Source organism: Pogoniulus pusillus, chromosome 9, assembly GCF_015220805.1.
Source record: "Pogoniulus pusillus isolate bPogPus1 chromosome 9, bPogPus1.pri, whole genome shotgun sequence".
NCBI lineage: Eukaryota > Metazoa > Chordata > Aves > Piciformes > Lybiidae > Pogoniulus > Pogoniulus pusillus.
This window is the reverse complement of record NC_087272.1, coordinates 880,379-908,129: the sequence shown is the minus strand read 5'-3', so window position 1 is coordinate 908,129 and position 27,751 is coordinate 880,379. Positions and strand designations below refer to the sequence as shown.

The 27,751-nt window shown below is 46.1% G+C and overlaps 1 protein-coding gene across 1 annotated transcript in view; it reads right to left on the bottom strand.

The window, feature by feature from the left end:
* CCSER1 (coiled-coil serine rich protein 1) overlaps nt 1–27,751 on the bottom strand; it is a 982,230-nt gene that overhangs the window by 440,749 nt on the left and 513,730 nt on the right. Inside the window, exon 9 of the mRNA XM_064148336.1 lies at nt 5,129–5,212. Coding sequence (XP_064004406.1) covers nt 5,129–5,212 — 84 coding nt within the window. The remainder of the gene's footprint in view (nt 1–5,128; nt 5,213–27,751) is intronic.

Here is a 27,751-nt window from a genome sequence, read left to right as displayed (position 1 = left end):
TCCCCTTCTTCTGTTTGTGCTTGCCTGGGACTTGTTTGCCATTTGCAAACACAAAGCAAAGGAGCAGTTATGCTTCGATGAGCTGATTTCAGAGTATCTAGTCCTAAGCATTCAACTCTATACAACCTCACCTCAAATCATTTCACTTAGGCCTTGGTTGAGGAGGTAGAACTTGTTTATAAGTTGCAAACACAGAACAGAATAGTTAGGCTCTGTTGAGCTGATTCCAGAGTATCTAATCCTGAAGCTTTCACTTCTACAGCTTGAAGCAAAGCTCCTTAGCTAGCACTGTACGGAGGTGCTCCGCCAATGTAGAAAGTTCAACATTTGATCAAGAGCCACATCCACAGCAGAAAAATTTCTCCAGCAGCTGGGCTATACAGGGGATTCATTTCCTGACCGAGCTTTGCCTCCAGTTCCACTCAGAATATACCCCAAGCGCCTCGCTCCTTGCGTTTTTTCATTCAGACAGGACAATACACATGGCTCCAGTTACAGAGGGAAACAAAGGCTGAAAGGATAACGCTGTCAACGCTCATTGTGCAGCATGAACGCTTCTGTACCCATGGCAGCGGCAGAACAAATGCTACTGCATGAGGCACTCAGGATATTTTTTGCCACTATGTCAGGAAAACGTTTCCCTGCTTCAAGTCCTCTGAAGCGCTCACACTGCAGAGGAAGAAAATCGACCTGGAAAATGTGCACGCTGCAGTGGTCGGTAGATATGGGTAGGAGGCAGCTGAGGTTTCAATCCTCCTTCTGTGATGAACAAGAACTGAGGGTCGGGATCCTTTTGTGCAGTGTTGAGACTAAATGATGCTTCCCACCCGATTTTAAGTTCCTCAGGTTCGCTATTTCCAAGGAACTTTGGAGCAGTTTCATGTGCCTGATTATTTTGGAACCCAAACCCTCCTCCAGTTTCTGAAGCTTTTGGTTTTGTTTTTTTTTTCAGGAAAGGGAAAATAGAAGAACTCATTTTACTCCTCTCCTGGAGAAAAGAAGGTTCTCTAGGTGCTGGGCAGTGTCATAATCTGCTTTTCTGTATTTCTCTGCAGACCTTTGCAAACAGGCTCTCTGCAGCCTTCTTCTAGCCCCCTTCACATACTGCCAAGTTGCTATTAGGTCTCCCTGAAGCCTTCTCTTCTCCAGGCTGAACACCCCCAGCTCCCTCAGCCTGTCCTCATAGCAGAGCTGCTCCAACCCTCTGAGCATTTTCACTTCTACATCAACTCCATGTCCCTCATGTGTTGAGGGCTCCAGAGCTGGACTCAGTACTCCAGATGAGGTCCACCAGAGCAGAGCTGAGGGGCAGAATCCCCTCGCTCCATCTGCTGGCCATACATGCTTTGCTATAAATGACATATACTGAGTCCTTTCGAATGTGTTCTCAGGATTTCCACCTAGATCATCGAAACTGAAATCAGTTTATGATGGATTAAATCTGTGATAATGACTTGGAACCATACAGAAACCCTTATTTCATGGCCTTAGGAAGTGTATTTCTCTGTCTCTTATGAGACACAAGAAGTAAATTCCCTCTGGGCTTTTTGTTGTTGGGCTTTTGTTTTTTTTCCTCTGCAAGTGACATATGTACAGATGAACTCTGACAACAGTAACCAGCAAATGAGCTAGAGCTCACTGTGTCAATACAGGACAGTTCTACATTGACCAAATTGCCAACCACTTAGCATGTGTTCTGAACTAGACTGACAGAAAATTAATGCTCCAGCAGTGTGCAGAAGCTTGATGTTCTTGATGTTCCCTGTGTCCCACTTTCTCATTTAATTTCAGATAATAATTGCATAATACATCATTGCTTAACATAGCCCAATGTGAAACAAAGAATATTGATGACCTGTATTTGTTTTGCAGATGTTAGCACAGGAGTCTTTCACCCTTGAGCAGCAGCACACTTCTCTCATACATCTTGAAACTCCTGGTGATGGAAAAGCATACTGGTACCTTTGGTTAGTGCACAAAAGATGTACTTGTGGATGGAGCTGAAATCACTCTGTCTAAGGTCTCCCAGCTAAGAGACAGAAAGGCACAAAAAAACCTTTGTGGTGAGGCCACATCCACAATATTGTGTTCAGCTCTGGGTCCCTCAGTTCAAAAAGGATCTCAGGATAGTCCATCACAGAGTAACAAGGATGGTGAAGGCAGTGGAAGATCTTCCTTATGAGGAGGAACCTGAGAGAGCTGGGGCAGTGCTGCTTGGAGAGGAGGAGCCTAAGGGCTCCTCATTCATACTGATAGAGATGTGCATGTGCAGTGTGAGTGCCAGGAGGCTGGAGCCAGACTCTGCTGGGTGATGCCCAGTGCCGGACAAGGGGCAATAGAATCATAGAATCAAGCAAGTTGGAAGAGACCTCCAAGCTCATCCAGTCCAACCTAGAACCCAGCCCTATCCAGTCAACCAGACCATGGCACTAAGTGCCCCAGCCAGGCTTGGCTTCAACACCTGCAGGCACGGCCACTCCACCACCTCCCTGGGCAGCCCATTCCAATGCCAATCACTCTCTCTGTGAAGAACTTCCTCCTAACATCCAGCCTAGACCTACCCTGGCAAAACTTGAGACTGTGTCCCTGAGGCATAGGAAGTTCCATGGAAACAGGAGAAGGAAATTTTTCCCTGTGAGGGTGACAGAGCCCTGGAACAGTCTTCCCAGGGAGGCTGTAGAGTCTCTCTCCAGAGATATTCAAGACCCCTGCTGCTCTGGCAGGGGAGTTGGGCTGGATAAGCTTTTGAGGTCCCTTCCAGCCCCTGACGTTCTGTGATTCTGACATCCCTTGCCATCTCTCAACCATTTTTTCAGCAACCCAAACCATTCTATGATTCTGCCCTGCCCGTTCTGGAGTATTGAATCCACCTCTGGAGTCCTCAGCACACGAAGGACATGAACCTATTGCAGTGCACCCAGAGGCGGTCACAAAAATCATCAGAGGGCTGAAGCACTTCTCCTGTTGGGAAAGGCTGGAGACAGTGTGTTGTTAGGCCTGGAGAAGAGAAGGGTCCAGGGAGATCTTATTGCAATCATTCAGTACTTAAAGGGACTTTATCAGAAAGATGGAGATGGACTTTTCAGCAGAACCTGTTGTGACAGGATTTAAAGTAAAAGACGAAGATTTAGAGTGGACATAAGCAAGACATTTTATACAATGAGGGTGGTGAAACACTGGCTTTAGCTTTCATTTGCCCAGATGGGTGGGAGAAGATCCATCCCTGGAACCATTCCAAGTCAGTTTGAGAAACCAGCTCTGAGAAACCTGCTCTAGTTGCATATGTTCCTGCTAACTGTGGAAGGGGTTGGACTAGGTCAACTTTAAAGGTCTCTTCCAACTTGTATGAGTCCAAGCCAGTACCCAAGCAGAAGCACTCTGGAACATAGTTCACATGGAATGGAAACATTCAGCAAATGTAAGAATGCTTATTACTTTAGTTAAATTAAAGATCCTCCTTATTAAGGAGGTGGGGGGGAAGTATTTAATTTTCTAGTGAATAACTGTGTAGATGTGAAAAGCAGTTCACAGGAGAACTATTCACAATTCATTATGACACACAGAATCATAGAATCAACCAGGTTGGAAGAGACCTCCAAGATCATCCAGTCCAACCAGACCATAGCACTGAGTGCCTCATCCAGGCTTTGCTTCAACACCTCCAGGGACAGCGACTCCACCACCTCCCTGGGCAGCCCATTCCAATGCCAATCACTCTCTCTGCCAACAGCTTCCTCCTGACATCCAGCCTATACTTTCCCCAGCACAACTTGAGACTGGTCTAGTCCCCTTATTCTGTTGCTGTTTGCCTGGCAGACGAGACTAAGCCCCACCTGGCTGCAGCCTTCCTTTAGGTAGTTGTAGACAGCAATGAGGTCAGCGCTGAGCCTCCTCTTCTCCAGGCTGCACACCCCCAGCTCCCTCAGCCTCTCCTCATAGGGTTTGTGTTCCAGGCCCCTCACCAGCTTTGTCACTCTGGACACCTTCCAGCACCTCAGAATCTCTCCTGAATTGAGGAGCCCAAAACTGGAAACAGCACTCAAGGTGTGGCCTGAGCAGTGCTGAGTACAGGGGAAGAATAACCTCCCTCATCCTGCTGGCCACACTCTTCCTAATCCAGGCCAGGATGCCATTGGCTCTCTTGGCCACCTGGGCACACTGCTGCCTCATCTTCAGCTACTCTCTACCAGCACCCCCAGGTCTCTTTCTTCCTGGATGCTCTCCAGACACTCTGTCCCCAGCCTGTAGCGCTGCTTGAGGTTGTTGTGGCCAAAGTGCAGAACCTTGTACTTGGCCTTGTTCAATCTCATCCCATTGGCCTCTGCCCACCCATCCTGCCTGGCCAGGTCCCTCTGCAGGGCTCTCCTGCCTTCCAAGAGATCAACACCTGCTCCTAGCTTGGTGTCATCTGCAAACTTACTGATGCTGGACTCAATCCCCTCATCCAGACCATCAGTAAAGATATTGAACAGGACTGGGCCCAGCACTGATCCTTGGGGAACACCACCAGTGACAGCTGGATGTGGCACCATTCACCACCACTCTCTGGGCATGGCCTTCCAGCCAGTTCTTGACCCATATCAGAGTGAATCTGTCCAAGCCATGAGCTGCCAGCTGTGGCAGGAGCTTGTTGTGGCAGACAGTGTCAAAGGCTTTGCTGCAGTGCAGGTAGACTCCATCCACAGCCTGCCCCACATTCACCAGGTAGGAACCTGATCATAAAAGGAGCTCAGGTTGGTTAGGCAGGACCTGCCCTTCCTACACCCAGGCTGGCCGAGCCTGATCCCTTGGCCATTCCGTAGGTGCTCTGCGACGGCACTCAAACATGCATGGCCCTTCCAGATTTCTGGCATACGCATATGAGTGCTGTGCTACTCCTGATACTGCAACACAGCTGTAAACACAACTGATTCAAAGAGATCCCTGCTAGCAGTGCTTCTAGTTAGTAGCCACTTCAGCAGCTGACAAGTCCCTAGAAATACACAGTCAGGTGTTATCAGCGTTTATCTGAGTGATTTACATAGCCTTAGGCTAGCTGTGCTGTAGCAGCAGGTGTGAAATTGTATTTCCTTAGTTTCCAGTCTCAGGTAAGTGAACTTTAAAATCTACAACCGCTTCTCCTACTTACCAGCTCCTCACGAAGCTGGGTTATGAGTTCATCTCTCTCCTTCAGCTGCAGCTTCAGCACGGAGCATTCATCTTTCATTCCATCCTACAGAAACATCAAAAGAGATGCTGTAATAGGCTTTTACTTTGCTCTTGACAAGAAAAGGCTGTTTCACATAGTATGAGATAATTACATTCCCATTCCAGTAATGAAACTCATTTCTCCTTTGTCATGTGAAGTATCTCCAATAACATATCCTAAGTTGCTGCATAAACAAATTAAGGTTTCCAAAAACATTACACAGAAATGTGAACAGCTCCTTGCACAGAAGTCCAGCTCTCTGTTTGCCAAACCCTTGGTGCCTTTTTACTGAAGATTCTATCAGGTCATTCCTCTTCAGTTCAGGAATGGCTACAAAATGCTGTAATTTTACTGACACACAGCAACATCAGAGAAATACCAATTTAGATGCATTATTGTGGAGCTCTTGCTCTTGGAGAGGATGAAAAGGAAAACACAACAGACTTTCACAGGTAAAGCAAAGCACATCTTTTATCCCACAGCACATCTTTTATCCCATAGCAGCTGAAACAGCAGCAGTTCTGGTATTCAGTGAGTGAAGGGAATAAAGTGGTTACCACTTAGCAGTAGAGCCTTGACTATAACTCAATTTGACTTGCATGGAAATGAACCTAATAGCTGAGACTAAAGCCAAACCCCAGTCCATGAGGCAGTCTGCAAGCTGTCCCCAGGCAATTTCAGGAGTTCACCTAAGTCTAAACAGCCTATTTGGAGAAGAAAAGTCAAGCGCATATTTCTGTGTTGTGCTGGTAAACATCCAAGAGGAGGAACTCAAATTGAATTACTACACTCTTGCAGAATAACCCCACAACCAAGTACCCAGCCAGTTAGCTAGTTGTGCAGCTAGAAATGAAGACATTGAGGTTTATGTCCTTGCAGTTCAGAGACATTTACAGATTTGGGGAAATCTATTAGTTTGAAGCATCTCTATTTTCCCCTGCCCCAAATCAAAGCAGATCCTTTGTATCCTCGACTCCAAAATCCAAAGTGTCAGCCTTGGGTCTCCCCAGGTGCTCGCTGCCAAAGGCTCCAGGCAGCATTGTTCTTCCCAGCCACAGGGTAGAATCATAGAATCAACCAGGTTGGAAGAGATCTCCAAGATCATCCAGTCCATCCTATCCAACCAAGGCCATCTAGTCCAGCCCTATCCAATCAACTAGACCATGGCATGAAGTGCTTCATCCAGTCTTTGCTTGACCACCTCCAGGGCACACATTTTTATCACCTTGTCCTTCCCTGACTGGCCCAAGGACAATCTCCTGTGTAACTGGCTCAAAGGCCTGCTCAGAGCCCCATTGGAAATCAGTTTTGAGCTATCTGAAGACCATTTAGCTTTAAAGTAAAGGAATTGGAGCTCTAGCTAAGAGAAAGGTGTAGCAGTTAGTTAAACCCTAGAGAGCTCAGGGCATCCAAAGGACATAACCAGTCCAATAAACCTGAACTCTGCCTGTCCTAATGTGTCCAAATGAACACACAAATACAAGACAAAATGTGGAGTGTGGAGTCCTTTTTCCTCAGTTAATTGTTTGGTTGTACTCATTACCGGGCAAAGTAATGATATGGTTCACCTTCCACTCCAAAACGATTGGAATACGAAACAAGACACTCCTACATCAAATCCCAAATATTTACAACCACAATGGAAAGAGAAAGCCCATTTCTGGCAGGCAGATGATGAACCTGCTTGCACACTGCTTCAGTACCATCCTCAGATCTTCTGAAAAATCCAAGTTTAGGAAAAAGGCAGGATGTGCACCACCTCCTTGTAATGGTTTAGGGCAAGGGCTAAGTTGCCTGCTCTTCCAGCACAAAACTGAGGGGAAAAGTAACACACATAGCTCAGAGATGAGATAAAGAGATAAGAGTTTAATATAACAAGAGATAACACCAAACTGAGGGGAAAAGTAACACACATAGCTCAGAGGTGAGATAAAGAGATGAGAGTTTAATATAATATGAGATAACACCAAACTGAGGGGAAAGGTAACACACAGCTCAGGAGTGAGATAAAGAGATGAGAGTTTAGTATAACATGAGATAACACCAAACTGAATGGAAGAGTAACACATACAGGTCAGGGGTGAGATAAAGAGATGAGTTTAGCATAATATGACACATCATAATCACAATGCATAATTGCCTCAGCTAACAATCTAATTAATCTAACAATACAGTGCATGACTACCTTAGCTTAGCCTATTTACAGAAGCAGCACAGTGAAATAGAGGAAAAAACCCAGCATGAACCAGAAACCCAAAGCAGTGAGGCTACCTCACAGCCACCTGTCTCACACCATGCTTGCAGAAAAGAGCCAGCACCCAAGAGCCAGAACCCAGAAGCAGCAAGCAGAACAGGAAGCCTCCCATGTTGCAATCTGAACCTCAAGCCCCATCAGACTTTGCTGCAGTTAGCACTTGCATTGGCAGAGCAGGCATGGGTGCAGCAGGGTATGGGTAACAGCAGCAGCTTCAACTCAACCCATGAGAACTCCCTTAGGAAAAAACTCACTGGAATTTTCTTTGCTATATGGCATAGCAGCATTTCACTCTTATTATACTAACAGATTGCTCTTTAGAAACATTAACTGAAAACCAAATACTACATCAGAATACAGCCCTCAGCATGGAATATGTAATGTAAAACATGCCTCTAAACCCCAATGGTATTGGCTATTGTGCCTCAGTTTAGTTGCCTTATCCTGAGTTCTTTTTGTCTGCCTGGCTTCACATTGCTGCTATCTCCTGATTTCCCCCGCTTTAAGGGAAAAGGTTATTGGAACAGACAGTAGGAGAAGGAAACCAACATAGTCCCATAGCCAAGACCATGGTAAAAAGAGCTGTTAGAAAGCAGGCAGAAGCAAGCACAGCAGAGAAGGCTGCATAGCACACAGGGACTGCAGTGAGAAGGATTTCTGAGCTCAGCTTTAGCCCTAGGTACTCTCTGAGAGGCACTGCAAGCCTCCCTTGCACTACTGACAGCCTGAAGAAAGCTTCTGCCTCGCACTGCTACCAAAGACATAAACACCCAGTGCAAGAAGTCCTGCATGCAGTTGGATGTCCTTCATCCACACAAACCACTGACCCCTCTTGCCAGTACAGCTCTCTGGGTGCTCAGCTTTCCTTTTCTCTTACAGGACAGACTGAAACTGTTGCTAGTTTTGAGAACAAAAACTCCAGCTAAGGTAAGGTTCCCTTGTCCTGACACATAGCAGTGGAGCTGACTAATGCTTCCAGCAGCACGTGAGTCTTGTAAATCAGTATCTCATGTGCTTTACTATGAGGGTGGCACAGGCACCATCCTTGGAGACATTCAAGCTCAGGCTGTCAAAGAGGGTTCTGAGGAATCTGATCTAGTTGGGGATCACAGAATCACAGAGATACTCAGGCTGGCAAAGCCCTCAGGATCACCAAGTCCAACTTATAATCCTGTTCTACAAGATTCACTTTAAACCATATCCCTAACCACCACATCCAAACAACCCTTAAACACATCCAGTGATGTGAAGAAAAGACTTAATGAGGCACTTAGTGCCATGGTCTAGTTGCTTGGATAGGGCTGGATGATAGGTTGGACTGGATGAGCTTGAAGGTCTCTTCCATCCTGGTTGATTCTATGATGCTATGATACTATGCCTCTGCTTAGTGCACGGGCTTCAACTGAATGACTCTTAGAGGTCCCTTCCAACCAGACCATTCTATGTTTCTATGATTATCAGCTCCTATGTAAACCACTGCAGTTTTGTAAAAGTATAAGGGCTGCACCCACACCCTTCAGAGATTTGCCAGCTTTGGAGAAAAGAATACCTATTGCATCCACCTCTTACTTGGCTGAACACTGTAAGTTCTTTAAGCCAGCAGTTAGATAAACTTAAATGCAGCATGTGGGTACTGCAGTCATTCCACCAAACTGAAAGCATCATCCATTCTCCTCCTCCTGTACTCTGCCCTAGTGAGGTCCTCCTTGGAATACTGCATCCAGTTCTGGGCTCTCAGTTCAAGAGAGTGAGAGAATCCAAGGCGGAGCTACAAGGATGCTGCAGGGACTGCAGCACTGCCTGAGGACAGGCTGAGAGCTCTGGGGCTGCTTAGTCTGCAGAGGAGAAGGCTGAGAGGGGATCTGAGCAATGTCTATCAAGAGCTGAGGGCTGGGGGTCAGGAAGGAAGGCACAGGGACAGCCTCTGCTCACTTGTGCCCTGCCATAGCACAAGGGGCAAGGGATGGAAACTGCAGCACAGGAAGTTCCACCTCAGCATGAGGCTGCCTAGAAAGGTTGTGGAGTCTCCTTCTCTGGAGCCTTTCCAGCCCTGTCTGGATGTGTTCCTGCATGTCCTGTGTCAGATCCTTTGGTCCTGCTCTGGCGGGGGGGCTGGACTCAAGGATCTCAAGAGATCACTCCCAACTCCTAACATCCTGTGAGCCTGTGATCTGCACCCAAGCACCTCAGCAAGGACTGACCTCATGCAGGATCTTCCTTTCACCACGCTCTACTGGCACATCAACCTCTATGCAGGCATTACCCAGAACTCTTTTAATAAAAGGAAAGCAATTCCCCAACTCTTCCACTCTTGCTCACTAAAAGCAGCAATAATGAACAATCGACATTCTGTCGACTCTACACCGTGCTGGATTTGCAAGCAGCAGAGAGCTCTTTTTCTTGTTGAACCTGGTGTGGAATTAGGGGTTTATAATTCCATTTTGCTGCATGGTACCCACACAGGTATCATTTGTTCTGCAAGACAAATGGTGATTGGTGCTTCTTTTGTTTATATTCTATTTTGAGGGCATTTCTGCTACAACACCAACTGGGAACATGAATAAAAGAATGAAAACAACATGCAGGGATAAAAGAGAAGAAAAAGTAGTTGACTTCAGGTAATTCAAATATTCCAGAGACATCTGAATACAGTGCTAACAATCGAAAAACAGTAAGAATGAATCATTACAGAACCAAGTCTCTGTTGCCTAAAGAGTGAATACAGTTACCCAGAAACTGACTATCGAAAGCAAAACAAGGAGAGAAGGCTCCAAGTAAGAGGCAAAAAAATTCAGAGAAAGCCTGTGCAGAGGCTACCAAAGAAGTCACAAGTCATTGAAAGCTGTAGGAAGCACAGCAAATGGAATGCAGTCTGAGGCCAAACAGCAATGCATATGACATAGAGTGAATTCCGGAGCAGGTCACCTCTACCTCTTAAGAGTTCTGAAGCGCTAAGGGCAGCGAAGCTGGAGAAGGCCAATGGAGCACCTGGACTGTGAGGAGGGGCTGAGGGATCTGGGGGTGTTCAGGCTGGAGGAGGATGAGGGCAGAGCTCATTGCTCTCTACAGCTCCCTGAAGTGGTGGAGTTAGGATGGAGCAGCCTCTGCTCCTGGGTGGCAAGACACAGTAGCAGAGGAAATGGTTCAAGCTGCTCCAGGGGAGGTTCAGGCTGGATGCTAGGAAATATTTCTTGCCAGAGAGGGTTCTCAGATATTGGCACGATATGCCCAGGGCAGTGCTGCAGTCCCCATCCCTGGAGGTGTTCAAGCAGACTGTGGAGCTGGTGCTTAGGGACATGGTTTAGTGTTGACCCTTTAGTCAAGGGTTGGAGTGAGCTTGGAGGTCTCTTTCAATCAGAATTTCTTTGTTTTCTGTGATTCTGTGTTTCATTATCTCCTGTTAAACTGCAGTACAGTGTGAGCCTGCTATAGAAAGATCAAAACACTGATTGAGAAAAGCTTCTTTAGGTGACTGGAGAACAGGAGACACTGTCTAATGGAATTTTGTCATTAAAATGTAACAAACAAACAAAGAAAACAAATACCTCCTCCTGCAAACAAAACCAGAAACCACCCACCCAAAGCCCACCTACCTGAAAATTAGAATTGCCTGCTAAGGGACTGTCACAAAAACAGGCAATAAAGAGGAAGAGACTTGTGATGGAGTGAGTGCAGAGGAGGGCAAGGAAACTGTGAAGCACCTGGAGTATGAACCTTATGGAGAACAACTGAGGGAGCTGGGGATGGTTAGTGTGACAAAGAGGAGGCTGAGGGCAGATCTCATTGCTGTCTACAGCTACCTGAAAGGACCTTGTGGAGACATTGGTGCTGGTCTCTTCTCACAGATGATGGAACAAGAGGCAATGGCCTCAAGATGTGACTGGGCAGGCTTAGACTGAGCATTAGGAAGAGTTTTTTTCCCAGCCAAGAGTGGTCAGGCACTGGAATGAGCTGCCCAGGGAGGCGATGGAGTCACTAAGCCTGGATGTGTTTAATGCTTTGGATGTGGTGCCTGAAGATATAGTTTAGGGGTGAACTTTGTAGAGCAGGGTTATTGGTTGGACTTAGTGATCCTGAAAGTCTTTACCAAGCTGAATGTTTCTGTGATTCCACGATGGCCTGCTTTTAGCAGAACATGCAACCAGTACATTCAGTCTACACTGTAATTACGAGGCTGGAAGAAACATTGTCTTCCACAAAGCAAGGCTTTGGAAAGGCACTTTGAACACTCAGCGGCTGGATGGATTTGCCTCTTGAGTATCTTCACATTCCAGGGGATACTTGACCCATGTTTAGACAAATTACCTTATTTATAATGCTGGATACAACCATGCATTTAAAAGACTTCTCATGTTTTTGCAGCCCTTATGTTGATAGAGTGGAAGAGAAGCAAAGATTGGCAAAGAAGCACAGCTGAGTTCACACACCAACCACAGATTTAAATCTGCCAGGTAACATTTGCCATTTCTACACCCTAAACCAATAACCTTGGGCTCTCTAATTACTTATCTGTCCACAAAATAAGTTTATGGCAGTGTATTTTACCAGGGATATCACTCTAGGAATTTATTGTCTGCTTTATGCATGACCTCTGCTCTCCATGACAGGCTTGCCCAAACCTCTGGAAATACTGGTTAAAAAAAAAAGGCCAAATACCAGCTCCTTTTGAAAGGGAACTGTTAGACACAGCATGATCTGTCCATTTTATTGCCACTTCAAAATGCCTTCTTCCATTAATTGTAGATAATGACAAAAGGTTTGCAGTCTGCATTCCAAGTGTACTTCACAGCAAAGCAAAAGCAGCCCTGTGCAAAATGCTCATCATATTTTCCTCACCTAGTCTATGGTATTGCAAAAAAATCAATCCAGGATTTAGTGTACATTCATTATGAATCTTATTGTTGTACATACTTAAGGTCAGAACACTCTTCAGACTGTCAGCTTTGTACTTGGCCTTCTCACTTCTGCTCTTCTGTTACAGGCTACGACAGCAATTGCTGTATCTCAGTGCAAGTATTCTCCTCTTTGAGTTTAATTTTGTCCATCTGGACAAATGCTAAGCATAATAGCAAATCTGTTTCTCATCACGTCGGGTCATGAGATGACAAATTGCACCATGTGTGAAGACAGCTGCAGCAGGTTATGCTTAAGTGCCAAAAGGCATAATCAGTTTCAATCTGAAAACTCACTCTTTACCTCTTCGTACTTGAGAACAAACAGGCATATTGTGCTTACTGTAAGCACAGCGCTATGAGCAGAACTAACCAAGTATTGTGGAAGATAAATTCACTGCAGTTTCACTTAGACACTAAATGGAACATGCTGCCAAAATAGCACCACAAAAAGGGAATATTATAAAGCTCATTTGATAAATGTGCTGAATTTCAGACGCTAAGCAGATTGCTGATGAACTTAGGATAATGCAAAAATCAGCAGTTACAGGATGCAGAGTCTTAAGAAAACATCATCCTTGAACAAACTAAGAAGTCTGAAACTCAATGTTGGGTCTGGAAAGCTACACAAAGAGTGGAAACCTCCTGTAAGCTGGGCAGTGGATTTATCCAGGAAAAATAATTACAGAATCACAGAATTACTTAGATTGGAAAAGACCTTCAGGATCACCAAGTCCAATCATTAGTTTCACACTGACAAGTCCTTGACTAAACCAAATCCCTCAGCACAACATCTCATCACTAGGAATCCCTATGGTTGGAAAGGACCACCAGTATCATCCAGTCCAACCCTCATCCCAGCAGCCTTCATCACTAGACCACAGCCTCATTCGCCACATCCTCTCTCCCTTTAAACACCTCCAGGAATGGTGACTCCACCACCTCCCTGGGCAGCCTGTGCCAGTGCCTGACCACCTGCTCAGGAAAGAGCTTCCTCCCAACAGCCAACCTAAACCTGCCCTGGCACAACTTGAGGCCATTTTCTCTTGTCCTATCATTAGTAACTGGGGAGAAGAGATCAGCTCCACCCTCACTACAACCTCCTTTGAGGTAGTTGTAGAGGGTAATAAGGTCCCCTCTCAGCCTCCTCTTCTCCAGACTGCTCCTCATGGGTCATGTTCGCCAGAGCTCTCCCCAGCCTCGTTGCCATTCTCTGCACCCGCTCCAGCACCTCAGTGTCCCTCCTGTACTGTGGTGACCAAAACTGGACACAGTACTCAATGTATGGTCTCATGAGTACTAAGTACAGGGGCATAAACACCTCCCTAGTCCTGCTGGTCATACCATTTCTGATACAGGCCAGGATGCTGTTGGCCTTCTTGGCCACCTGGGCACACTGCTGGCTCTGGATATCCAGAGTATTCTGAGAAAACACAGAGGTTTTCTTTACAGAAGTGTTATGCCAGCAGTGTAGGAGCCTAGGTCATGTACATTGTTACGGGTACCTTTTGTTGCTCACTTTAGGCCACCCTGCAGCTGAAAAGCGCCAGGTGCTTTTGTGGGTCTGTGATGGTTTGGGTGTCCCCCACCCCCCAACACTTTAGAAATCACCCAGACTAGACTGAGTCAATTGAATGAAATTGGATGGAAATTGAATGAAGCTTACACTTACAGCTTAGCACAATATACAAGCAGATAGTTACAGTATATGCAGTTATAGACAAAAATAGACAAGGTAAAAGGCAATACAGAAACACAACAGCCCTGCCAGAAACCTGAGTCCCCAGGAGGGGCTCCCAACCACTCTGCCACCTTCCCCCTACCCCTCTCAACCTTACCCCAGTCCCAAGGAAGAATAGAGGTTCAGCCAGGGGGTTAGGAAGCAAAGTGGATTAGTCAAAGAAATGGCAGAGAGACTAGAGAGAGATACAGCTTGGAGCTCCCCAGCAGAAGAAGTGAGTTATCTATGTTTTGATTTTGGTTTTTCATACATCTCAGCAAGCTTATGAGTGAGGTAGACATCAGTCTTGCTTTCCTTTCACAGCCTGTGATCTAGTTCTTCTCACCAGAACATTCTAGCTAGCTTCAAACTAGCACAGGGTCTTACTGGCAATTTGTAAAGCAGCAGAGTTTGTGCTAACACCTGCCATCCTCTGTCCAAACAAAGAGCATTTGAGGCTACGCACAGGGAGCACTTCCTGCATGTTACAGACTGCTTTCAGAAATGGCCTTTTTATCAGCTCATGAACAGTTTCACTGGCTACTGTTATTATTGCCTTCATGCTAATGATCTTAACACATGGCAGAGAGCCCATTATTTCTTTCAAGTGCCCAAGGGAATTCACGACTCCACCTCTGAGAGACAAGCCCCTGATGCCTTTACCCCACGTTACCACATGTACAGAACATGACTTTGCAGTGCTTCACTCTCCCCTTCTGTGCTCACTCCAGCTCTGCATATGATATACATTTATATCTGTCATATCAATTCCTTTCCAATCACACCAAGAGAAATTGCTTGGCGGGCTGCAGCTCTTCCCATGTACACAGCACACTCACTCGACTTGCTTGGCTCATCTCTTGTTTTGGTGCTGTGCCAGTTCAGTTAGTCTTGGCTGGAGTCCTGAGAACACTCCTGAACAGCAGCCGCTGACTGCAGGCCACGGTTACAGTTTTTCCCTGCTCCTCAGGACTCGCTGCTGTGCCAGCTGCTGCTCAAGCCCAGCACAAGGGCAAGGGCAAGTCCATGCTTCAGAAATTCCCACTAAAACATATCACAGCAATTCAGAGTGATCACCCACAGCCACCTCGGCTCAGCATAAGCTGTATTGCTGTTGGGTATCTTTCAAGCAGGAACAAAGCGGATCAATAATTCCAACCCAGACCATTCTATGACTCTATAGCAAAATTCTGAATCAGTGTTGGATGCTATGGTCATATATCACAGAATCATAGAATCAGTCAGGGTTGGAAGGGACCACAAGGATCAGCCAAGTCCAACCTCCCTGCCATGGGCAGGGACACCCTACCCTAGAGCAGGCTGCACACAGCCTCAGCCAGCCTGGCTTAAACACCTCCAGCCATGGGGCCTCAACCACCTCCCTGGGCAACCCATTCCAGACTCTCACCACTCTCATGCTCAACAACTTCCTCCTCATCTCCAGGCTGAACCTACTCATCTCCAGCTTTGCTCCATTCCCCCCAGTCCTGTCACTCCCTGATATCCTGAAAAGTCCCTCCCCAGATTTTTTGTAGGCCCCTTTCAGATCCTGGAAGGCCACTAGAAGGTCACCCTGGGAGCTTCCTCTGCTCCAGCCTGCACAGCCCCAACTCCCTCAGTCTGTCCTCACAGCAGAGCTGCTCCAGCCCTCAGATCATCCCAGTGGCCCTTCTGTGGACATGCTCCAGCATCTCCACATCCCTCTTGTAATGGGGGCTCCAGAACTGAATGCAGTACTCCAGGTGAAGTCTCAACAGAGAGAAGTAGAGGGGGAGAATCCCCTCCCTGGCCCTGCTGGCCACAATTCTCCTGATGCAGCCCAGGCTCTGATTGGCTTTCTGGGCTGCAGGTGCACACTGCTGGCTCCTGTTGAGCTTCTCGTCCACCAACAGCCCCAAGTCCCTCTCCTCAGGGCTGCTCTTCAGCCACTCACTGCCCAGCCTGAATTTGTGCTTGGGATTACCTCAATCCAGATGCAGGACACTGCACTTGGTCTTGTTGAACCTCATGAGGTTGGCTTGTGCCCACCTCTCCAGCCTGTCCAGGTCCCTCTGGATGGCATCCCTGCCCTCCAGCCTGGCTGCTGTACCACGCAGCTTGGTGTCGTCAGCAAACTTGCTCATAGAATCAACCAGGTTGGAAGAGACCTCCAAGCTTCAACCTATCACACAGCCCTGTCCATTCAAACAGATCATGGCACTAAGTGCCCCAGCCAGGCTTGGCTGCAACACCTCCAGGCACAGTGACTCCAGCACCTCCCTGGGCAGCCCATTCCAATGAAAATCAAAACAGACATCATGCAAAACCATCAGCCAGTGCAAACACAACATTCAAATGGCGTTTCTGAAGGAACATCTCCATATTTCATTTCTTCATCTTGAAAATCAAATGGAGTCTGGGGAGCACAGGATCACATCTGATAAAGATTAATCCTCAGAACACAAACCCTTCTGCAATTCTAGATCATATTCAAGCTAAGTTCAAACCGTGGAATATGTCTCTAAATATTTTACTGGAACAATTTAGGGCAGCAATACCCCTTTGCATGTTAGAATTCAACTGATAGTATGAAAGCAACACTCAAAAATACTAGGTTGGCTATGCTAACTTCACCTCAGACATTTATGAATATAGAGCTAAAAAATGAGTATTTTCTTCATAGAGATCCAGTTGTAAGTTAAGTGTGAAATACAGACTAAGCAAATTAAATTAGGTTGGGTTGGTTTTTTTTTTGCTCCAGCTGAATTTTGCTCTCTTTAGAAGCAGTAGTAAAAAACCTGGAGTTTAAAGAAATGCAGCTTGATTACTAAACTGCAAAATAAAAAGCTGAATTATCATATCAGATGAAACTCAAAGTATATTTAAATTGCAAAAAACATAAACAGCAATCAGGAGTAGAAAAGCATGGCAATACATCTGTTTTTCCTCCCAGTACAACCATTTCATTTAACCTCCTCTTATGGCTCTTCCTCAGTCAGAATTCATATACACAACACCATGCCTCCTTTGCTGATGTGGCTAAACTCATGAAAAAGAATTTCAATTCAATAAAAGAAAGTGAAACAAAAAAGCCCCAAAACATATCCCCCAAATTCTTCTTTTGCTTTAAACTTGCTGCTGAACAACGTCATTGTTCCTGCCTTAAAACAGGAGCATTTCCTATTCATCTTTCCTGTGCCTCCCATGGTTTTACAGGCCACTGAGATTACTATGCAACCCTTTCCAGCTCTGTTTGAAGCTCAGGAATATCTCCTTGCTACTGTAAACTACTCTGTATCTCTGAACAAAATCTATGATCCACCTTTTCTAGTTGCACTACAGAAGTTTTCCATGGAGAGAGTGGTCAGGCACTGGAATGAGCTGCCCAGAGAGGTGGTGGAGTCACCCACCCTGGCTGTGTTTAAAGGTCGTTTGGATGTGGTCCCTAGAGATATGGGTTAAGGTGAACCTTGTAGAGTAGGATTCCAGGTTGGATTCTGGGTGCTAAGTTGGAGGCTCATCCAGTTCAACCTTGCACCCAGTCCTACACAATCAACCAGACCATGGCACTAAGTGCCCCAGCCAGGCTTGGCTTCAACACCTCCAGGGACAATGACTCCACCACCTCCCTGGGCAGCCCATTCCAATGCCAATCACTCTCTCTGACAACAACTTCCTCCTAACATCCAGCTTAGACCTGCCCTGGCACAGCTTGAGACTGTGTTGCCTTCTTCTGTTGCTGCTTGCCTGGGAGAAGAGCCCAACCCCACCTGGCTACAACCTCCCTTCAGGTAGTTTTAGCCAGCAATGAGATCCTGAGGGGCTTTGCCAACCTGCACATTTCTGTGATTCACTCCAGCCAGGAAGACAGGATTCCAAGTAGTGCTTGAGCAGCAGCTTAACCATCCATTCACAAACCTGAACTATGATGCTTTGCTTTGCATCAGCTTCTCTGCAATTATTCAAAATAATTCTTAATGGCCCAGATTTCTAGAAACAGGGGAAGGGGGAAATCAATCACTAATGCTTTCAGAAATCTGAACATCAAGCATCAGAGGCATCACAGTAAACAATTTTGGGAACAACAGTCCTGTACCTGATTTGTCAAGAGTCCTGCAGGAACTATTATTAGCAACTACTCAAAGGGATGTATTTTTGGGTTTTGATTTTGGTAAGTACTAAGGTGGTGTTTTCAGGGAACTATACACAGCATTTGAAAGACCTCTTACCTCACTTCAAAAATAGGACTCTTCCACCCCACACAGATCCCTTTGTGTCTGGGGGCACTGAACTTCAACTGCTTTTCATCTTTAAATCATTGGGTATGATGAGGTCTTTCTGCACAGTCCATTTTAATTCTGATACTAGAACTATAATTCTTCCTTTAATAAATGACTACTCATTTTTTGCTCCCTACACCTAATCTGCTATTAATCCAAGAGAAGACCTTCCTACTCATGCTCTTATTATTTAAAGCCTTTAATGAAGGGCCTTGTTGAAAGCTTTTTAGAAATTGAGTTAACTATGCAAAACAGATCATTCTTATTCACACGCTGCTGACTCTCTACCAGCAGATTTCTGAGGTAAGATTAACATCTCAGAAAGTCAGGTTTGTTCTTCCCCATTTATTACATTGAATGCTGGGCCAGCTAAACCTGTTTTCCAGAACAGTCTCTAATGCTTAACTTGTAACAAACTCCTAACAAAAATCAGAAGGACTTTTAAAAACAAACAACAGCAGCAGCAACAAAAACTGTCATTTTTTTCTCCATCTGTCATTTCATTAAGAAGAGGATTTAAGCCACAGATACAGCCACAGAGTCTCCTCTGGAGACTTTGAAACCCCGCCTGGATGCATTTCTGTGCAGACCACCCTATGTGAGCCTGATTTAGCAAGGTGGTTGGACTCAATGATCTCTGAAGGTCCCTTCCAACCTAGAACCATAGAATCAACCAGGTTGGAAGAGACCTCCAAGCTCATCCAGCCCAGCCTAGCACCCAGCCCTGGCCAATCAACCCAATCATGGCACCAAGTGCCTCATCCAGGCTTTTCTTGATCACCTCAAGGGATGGCAGCTCCACCACCTCCCTGGGCAGCCCATTCCAATGCCAATCACTCTCTCTGCTAACAACTTCCTCCTAACACCCAGCATAGACCTCCCCTGGCACAACTCGAGGCTGTGTCCCCTTCTTCTGTTGCTGCTTGCCTGGCAGAAGAGACCAACCCCACCTGGCTACAGCCTCCCTTCAGGTAGTTGTAGAGAACGATGAGCTCTGCCCTGAGCCTCCTCTTCTGCAGGCTGCACACCCCCAGCTCCCTCAGCCTCTCCTCACAGGGCTGTGCTCCAGGCCCCTCACCAGCCTTGCTGCCCTTCTCTCTGGACACGTTCCAGTACTTCAACATCTCTCTTGAATTGAGAAGCCCAGAATTGGACACAGCACTCAAGGTGTGGCCTGACCAGTGCTGAGCACAGGGGCAGGGCTGCCCTGCTCCTGCTGGTCACACTGTTCCTGGGCCAGGCTAGGATGCCATTGGCCTTCTTGGCCACCTGAGCGCACTGCTGCTTCATTTTCAGCTGCCAACCAGTACGCCCAGGTCCCTCTCTGCCTGGCTGCTCTCCAGTCATTCTGTCCCCAGCCTGTAGTGCTGCTTGGGGTTGTTGTGGTCAAAGTGTAGGATCTGGCACTTGGCCTTGTTAGAACTCCTGGCACTGGACTGTGCCCATCTATCTAGCCTGTCCAGGTGCCTCTGCAGAGCCCTCCTGCTCTCTCACAGATCCACATATGCTCCCAACTTGGTGTCATCTGCAAACTCACTGATGGAGGACTCAATACTCTCACCCAGATCATCAATGAAGACATTAAACAGGACTGGGCCCAGAACTGATTGCTGGGGCATGCCACTATTGCCAGCTGCCAGCTGGATGGGACTGCATTCGCCACCACTCCCTGGGCCTGGCCATTCAGCCAGTTCTAAAACAAAGGAAAACAAAGCATCAGATTCAGTGAAAATCTATTTGTGTACTCAATCAGAAACAATTACATTCAAGAGACAGTAAGTTCTGGAGCAGTGATCCAAACTGAATTTTTAAAAATTACTATCTCTGAAAATGTTACAGATTTATCTGGTCCCCATACCCTGTAACTGGTGACCCACTCAAGGATAAGTAGATTGAAAATTACTTTAAATAAACTTTAAGAACAGGTAACATAAACTGTCATTTTCAAAAGCATACTTATTTAATTTGATGGAATTGTTTTTTGCACCTGTATTAGTAAAATAATACTACACCTATTGAGGTGATTTTGTATTTTAAATACAGAGAAGGTAGGAATTTTGCTGCAGTTTAATAGACCAAATTGTTTCTTCATTTCCCCTTCCCCTGCCAAATTCCCATATGTACAACATTTTAAACTAGGTTCTTTTCAGTTCATAGAATCATAGAATAAGAGAGTCACAGAATGGTCTGGGTTGGAAGTGAGCTGCAAAGCTCATCCAGTCCAACCCTCTCTGCACTCAGCAGGGACATCCTCTGTGGGAACGCAAAGTGCAGAAGGATATGGGAATGGAGTGAAGAAGGATAATAACAGGCAGATGCTGACCTTGGTTCCCACCAGCTGCTGGCTACCTTATCTAAGAAAAGATAGATAACAGACACCTCATTATGAGGAAACAAGGCGTGGTTTATGCTGATGGAGTGGGTTGTCCTTGACTAATTATGCTAATGTGTAGGCCTGTGCCTTATGCCCTGAGGGATATATTGAGAGCTGAAATGATCAATAAAGGTCTCTGGCATAATCCACATTGAATCGTCTGGAGTCCATGTGGCATTGCCTTGATCACATTGATCTATGTGAGGGCCTTGACCACGTTCCTGCAGCAAGCTAATCAGGGTTTCTGCAACAGTCCTCCACTACATCAGCTTGCCCACAGCCCTGTCCAGCCTCATCTTCAATATCTCCAGGGATGAGGCCACAACCACCTCCTTGGGCAACCTCTTCAAGTGTTCCACCACCCTCACAGTGCAGAACTTGTTCCTAACATCCAGTCTGAATCTGCTCTGCTCTAGTTTGAAACCATTGCCCTCATCCTGTCCCTGCAGGCTTTTGCCAACAGTTTCTCTGCAGCCTTCTTGCTGCTCACTTCAGCTACTATTAGGCTATTATTAGGTCTCCCTGGAGGCTCCTCTTCTCCAGGCTGAATATCCCCAGCTCCCTCAGCATGTCTTTGTAGCACAGCTGCTCTAGCCTCCTGAGCATTTTCGTGGCCCTCTTCTGGATCTGCTCCATCAGGTCCATATTCTTCCCGCATCGTGGACTCCAGAGCTGGACACAGCACTGCAGATGAGGTCTCAGCAGATCTCAGTCTGTTCGGCTCTAGTTTGCAGCCATTGCACTCATCCTGTCCCTGCAGGCCTGTGTTAACATTCCCTCTGCAGCCTTCTTGTAGCCTCCTTCAGGTAGCAGCAGGCTTCAGTTGTACATTCCAAAGACTTCCCTACAAGGAGGTCCATTCATTTTGAGTTGTTAATACTTTTTTTTCAGAAGACCCTGCACTAGGTGCCAGGTCTCCTAACCATTGTGCCTGTGGAAAAAAGCTGCCCTGTTCACATCAGACAAAATGCTGTGGACCTGATGGAGCGGGGCAGGAAGAACGCCACAGAAATCAGGGGCTTGGAGCAGCTCTGCTACAAGGGCAGGCTGAGGGAGCTGGAGGTGTTCAGCCTTGAGAAAAGAAGACTCCAGGGAGACCTAATAGTGACCTGCCAGTACCTGAAGGGGCTACAAGAAGGCTGCAGAGAGACTGCAAAGTCCTGCAAGAACAGGCGGAGGGCAGTTGTTAGCCATGGATGCTTCCTTCAGGAATGCGGCACAGGTCACCACCTGTTAGCGAGGCACAGCACGTGGACTCCACACGACTCAATGTGAATCCCACCAGAGACCTTTATTGTTCCTTTTGACTCCATTTATATAGTCCAGAGCATAGAGCACACACCTACACATTAGCATAACCTAGGCAAGCACAACCCAGTCTTTTGCATACATCACTCCTTGTTCTTCTCATTAACCAGGTGTCCACTATCTTCTCTCCCCAGTGGGAGGAATCTTGAAGCCACAGGAACCAAAGTCGAAACACTCAGTCTGCTTGTTATTATTCCTTCTCACATTGCATTCCCACAGGCAATGGCTGCAAACTAAAGTACATTTGGATTGGATATTCTTTACCATGGAACAGGTTGCCCAGGGAGGTGGTTGTGGCTCCATCCCTGGAGATATTGAATGTGAGGCTGGACAGGGCTGTGGGCAACCTGATCTTGGTGAGGATGTCCCTGCTGAGTTTAGAGGGGCTTGGATTGGATGAGCTTTGAAGGTCCCTTCCAATCCAGACCATTCTGTGATTCCGTGAGGAAAACGTTTCATATTCAGAGGTCACAGAATGACCATATACTGTGTTTCTTTTTATAACATCAAGGAGTATTTTGGAGAACATGTCCTCTCTTAGGCTATACTTAATATTTGCAATTTGCTACTGCTCACAGAGTATGAAATATTCTGTCAATGAACATGGACTATTATTGAATCGTCAAACAGGAGCAAATAGCCAAATGCTGCAGAGCTAGTGGGCAAATCAGTAATTCAGTTTGATCCTTCAGAACACCTTGCTACACTTTAGGCAAAATTGCCATACATAAAACATGAAGATTGTTTCCAGCCTTCATCAAGCTTGCTAAACAGAATCAGATTTGTTTCTTAAAAGGAATAACTGCAGATTATTGAGACATCCGCTTTCATCTACTGATATTTAGTATCCTGAGCTTTCAGACATCCATTACTTGTATGGAACTGCTGAGGCTTTACCCCTTATCAGGCAGACAAAGGCAGATTCTGAATTACAGTGAACATATTTCACACTGAGTACAGATGTATAATCACTTGGCTTACTCACTACAAATACAAGGACATTTCAGGGTGCTGAAAAGATTTAATTTTCCAGGTACATCTTACCAAAAGGAAAATTAACTGTGTTTATTATTTTTTTAAATGGAGCCTATTCACATTGCTCAGTATTTTGATGTTTTCAAATTAAATACTTGGCTTTCATTTTCCTCTTCAAGTAGTTACATCTCCATCAGTTTCCTCTACAGAAATTCTGAATTTCCCACGTCAATGTTCAAGTTTGGCAGTGTTGGAGGTGTGGCAGTTTGAGGGGTCCTAGGTTTCCCTTAACAAAACCACAGGGATGGAGGCCCATCCCAGGGGGATGGACCTGCTCATTGCAGAATATTGTAATTATTATTCTGTGTTCTAGTACCACAGATTAAATGGCAGCACCTGACTGATGCCTGCCTCTTCTCCCTGCCTTTCCTCCCTTTACTTTTGTTCCAGTGAGTTCTCCACCATGGCACTAAGTGTCCCATCCAGTCTTTTCTGGAGGCGTTCAAGAAAATACTGGATGAGGCACTTAGTGCTGTGGTCTAGTTGATCAGATAAGGCTGTGTGATAGGTTGGACTGGATGAGCTTGGAGGGCTCTTCCAACCTGGTCGATTCCATGATTCTTTGGGGACCAGGGAAGGTTCTCACACATGGGTACCCTATTCCGGGTACAGTTTCAACACTTCATTATGGCTCAAATACTAAAGCCATGAAGAGAAAGGTCTGCTGGAAACTACGATGCTTATAGCTCAAATACTAAAATTATAGAGAGAAATGCATATGACAAGGAACACTGAGTAACTCTATCAACCAAAGAGCAGCTTATACTCACTCTATCCAAATGACCAACAAAGCTTCTGAGATGTGTAGCTGGCAGGCAATTATTTTCTTAAGGCAGGCATCCCCACTGGGAACTGCACCATCATGGTGGTCAGACTGGTGCCGCTCCAACCCAGCTCCCTAGGCTCTCGCTATAGATGGGTTCAGAATTCTGTGACATGTGGCCAGGATATCCCAGAAGGCTGAACAAGGGAGAACAGAGCTGCTCCTTTATTTTGGAATCTGTTCCATCCCGTCTTTTCCTACTGCTTATGCACATGCTTGCAAGCCTTGGATCTGATGTCTAGTAACCTGGTGGTTATGGGCCTGTTGAGACCAACTCTTCTCTCTTACAACTTCTCCCCAGGAAGAGCACGTCCCTTCTTATCTCATGGTTCCTGGGGAGATGGCTGGCAGGGAATTGTGAGCTGTGCCATGTGGCCTGCTGAGGCCTTGTAGGCCCCATCCAGGGAGGGCAGTTTCAGCCTACTCTCAGGCTGAGGGTGGAAGGGGTGGAGGATTCTAGAAGGCCAGTTTGAGGCCAATGGGTTTTGTACTTATTCTACCTGATTGTCTTTTGTATATATGCTGTTGTAAACAGAATTTCTCTTTAAACTTCCAATCGGAGTGCAGTATGCTCATTCTTACTCTTGGAAAGGGGTAAGAGTCATTTCTGCCCTCCAATCCTCATGGTCTCAAACTGGGACAGAAATATAACTGGCGCCCAATGTGGGGCTTAGACCCACGACCCCACAGAACACAATAGGAGGGGAAAAAAAAAGGTCTCTAAAAAGTCTTCACTAGACTACCTCCTCAGTGGGACTCCCTCAAACTGCATAGGCAATTACCTACTGACCTTAAATGAAAATGCATTTATCATTTCAGAGTAAATCTTTGTTCAACTAATGAGGCATTTCGCTGGCACCTTTCAGGCAGCTGTATCAATCTTCAAATACCACTAACTCTGCATGCATATGAAATGTCTAATTGCCACCCTGACATTACAGCCTTTGCAAAAGAAAAGACATCTTTATCTTAGAGCCTTTTTAAGCAAACAAAAAAAAGTGTATCAGAGAACCAAGACAAAATTCATCTATCAGAAAACCACAACACTGCCACAGCACTATGACAAAGATACTAATTAGGAGAAGACTTGTTGGCATGATAAACACGTTAATATGGAACTGCTCATCCTGATCCAAACCTACCAATCAGAGAGATACATCCCTGCACTAAGCCAAGTGGACATCACAGCATCACAAAGGCTGGAAAAGATCTTTAATACCATCAATCCAACTATCAAACTAAGACCACTAAAACATGTCCTGAATCGTAGAATCAACCAGGTTGGAAGATACTTCCAAGCTTATCCAGCCCAATCTAGCACCCAGCCCTAGCCAATCAACCAGACCATGGCACTAAGTGCACCATCCAGGCTTTGCTTGAACACCTCAAGGGATGGCAACTCCACCACCTCCCTGGGCAGCCCATTCCACTGCCAATCACTCTCTCTAGCAAAACCTTCCTCCTAACATCCAGCCTAGACCTCCCCTGCCACAACTTCACACTGTGTCCCCTTCTTCTGTTGCTGGGTGCCTGGCAGCAGAGCCCAACCCCACCTGGCTACAGCCTCCCTGCAGGGAGTTGTAGACAGCAATGAGCTCTGCCCTGAGCCTCCTCTGCTGCAGGCTGCACCCCCCCAGCTCCCTCAGCCTCTCCTCACAGGGCTGTGCTCCAGGCCCCTCCCCAGCCTTGCTGCCCTTCTCTGGACACCTTCCAGTACCTCAACATCTCTCCTGAATTGAGGAGCCCAGAACTGTACATAACACTCAAGGTGTGGCCTCACCAGCGTTGAGCACAGAGGAAGAATAACCTCCCTTGTCCTGCTGGCCACACTGTTCCTGATCCAGGCCAAGATGCCATTGGCTCTCTTGGCCACCTAGGCACACTGCTGGCTCATCTTTAGCTACTCTCTACCAGCACCCCCAGGTCCCTCTCTGCCTGGCTGCTCTCAGCCACTCTGTCCCCATCCTGTAGCACTGCCTGGAGTTGTTGTGGCCAAAGTGTTGAATCCTGCACTTGGCCCTGTTCAATCTCATCCCATCGGTCTCTGTCCACCCATCCAGCCTCTCAAGGTCTCTCTGCAGGTCTCTCCATCCCTCCAACAGATCCACACCTGAAGTGTCATGTCTGTACACATTTGAATCTCCTCTAGGGATGGTCACTCCCCCGACCTCTCCTCCAGCAGAAAAATTTCCCTAATATCCAATCTAAGAGTGGAGGGAAGCAGGTCTGTCCTGAAAATTCCCATTCAGTATGACGATATTTCCTGTTTCCACTCAAGCAAGACCTGGGCAGTTTTTTGTTATCTTCAAGCTTCTCCATGCTAGCACAATTAATCACAAAATACCAGCTCACAAGGGACCTCAAAGATAACCTGGTACAGCCTTTAAATGAGCATATTGAGTCTCAAGTGAAACATATAAAAGCTTTAATATAGAATCAAGGAATCACAGAACTGTTGAGGTTGGAAGAGCCCCTTGAGATCATCAAGTCCACAGCTCACAATCCCACCACCACTGCTAAGCTACTACCACTACACCACATCTATAAGCACGATGTATGATTTCAGGGCAAACGAAAACAAAGCAATGAGCTATCTGTGCAACCAGACTCTTGGGTAGACATGAGAGAGAAGCAGCCAAAAGGTTTCCATGGATTGGGGAGGCAAAAGCGAAACAGATAGAGAAATGCATTGGCAACCATTGATGTCAGGGTAAAATGTCATTTTGCATTCAATGTGGACACTGTCTCCCTTCCAAACACCCAACTCATCTCCCAGGCTCATGGCAGTGAGCCTAGAGGGTGGTGATTCTAAGTCAGACAGGAGTAGAAAGGTTGGGCTGTGTTTGGTATTCTGGGGGTTGTTTGGGTTTTCTTTCCTTGTTGGGTTTTGGTTTATTTGTTTGCTTTCCTTAAATCTCTCCACACTGCACCTTTTATTTCAGAATTCCTCAAGCACGAAAGTCTTGTAGAAGGAATTTTACCTATACTTTCTTTCCAGGAAAACAAACTACAAGTATATTTAGGAGCACAGTAAAGTGCCTACAAAGTTTCCCTCTACTAAAAAACAAATTCAGCCCCTAATAATGCCAAGATACCAGGGAAAGAACCAATTGGCCATGGAGCAAAGACATCTTTTGTTTGGTTCTCTAACTGAGTGGCAGAATACCACATTCTAAGCTTGAAGCAAATTACAGATTTTATAACAACTCATTTTCTCACTTTCAAATGTTTCTTTCTCTAGAAAGAGTACTTGCCCTTCTTGATAAAAAATTCATTGGTTTTGGAAAACTTTGCAGGGGCAAAATATTTTCTTACCAGTGAGCTGGAAGTATAGGTATTACCCTACAGTACTATCTACTCATGAGCTCAGTGGCTGAGCCTCCCTCCAGGAGGTGGACACAGCTGCACATTCCTCCTTAAACACACTGCAGGGACTTCCCATCCCCAGAGGCGTTTAAATCCAGGATGGATGAGGCTGTGGCCAGGCTGATCTAGAGTAGGGTGTTCCTGCCCATGGCAGGGGGGTTGGAACTGGATAATCCTTGTGATCCCTTCCAACCCTGACCGATTCTATGACTCGAAAATCAAGGGCACCCGCATGCACCGAGCAGCCTTGGTCACCACCTAACTGTGATTTCAGAGCAGCCTGCACATTTTTCTCTCTGGAGGAATATGAAGCAAAGCCTCAGGAGTCTCTGTAAAAATGACTTTCTGTTTCACACACAGCCTCATTCCAGCTTCACAAAAAGGAAAAGAGCATTGAGTTTGTGGCAGAGAAGACACAGATGGAAATTCACCCTTAACTGTGGCTGCTGTTTCTGTTTTGGAAGCGTGTATTTGTTTCACTGTCATTGCATATGCTGGAAACATACCTTTTGCAGGACTTTTTATTAAACCA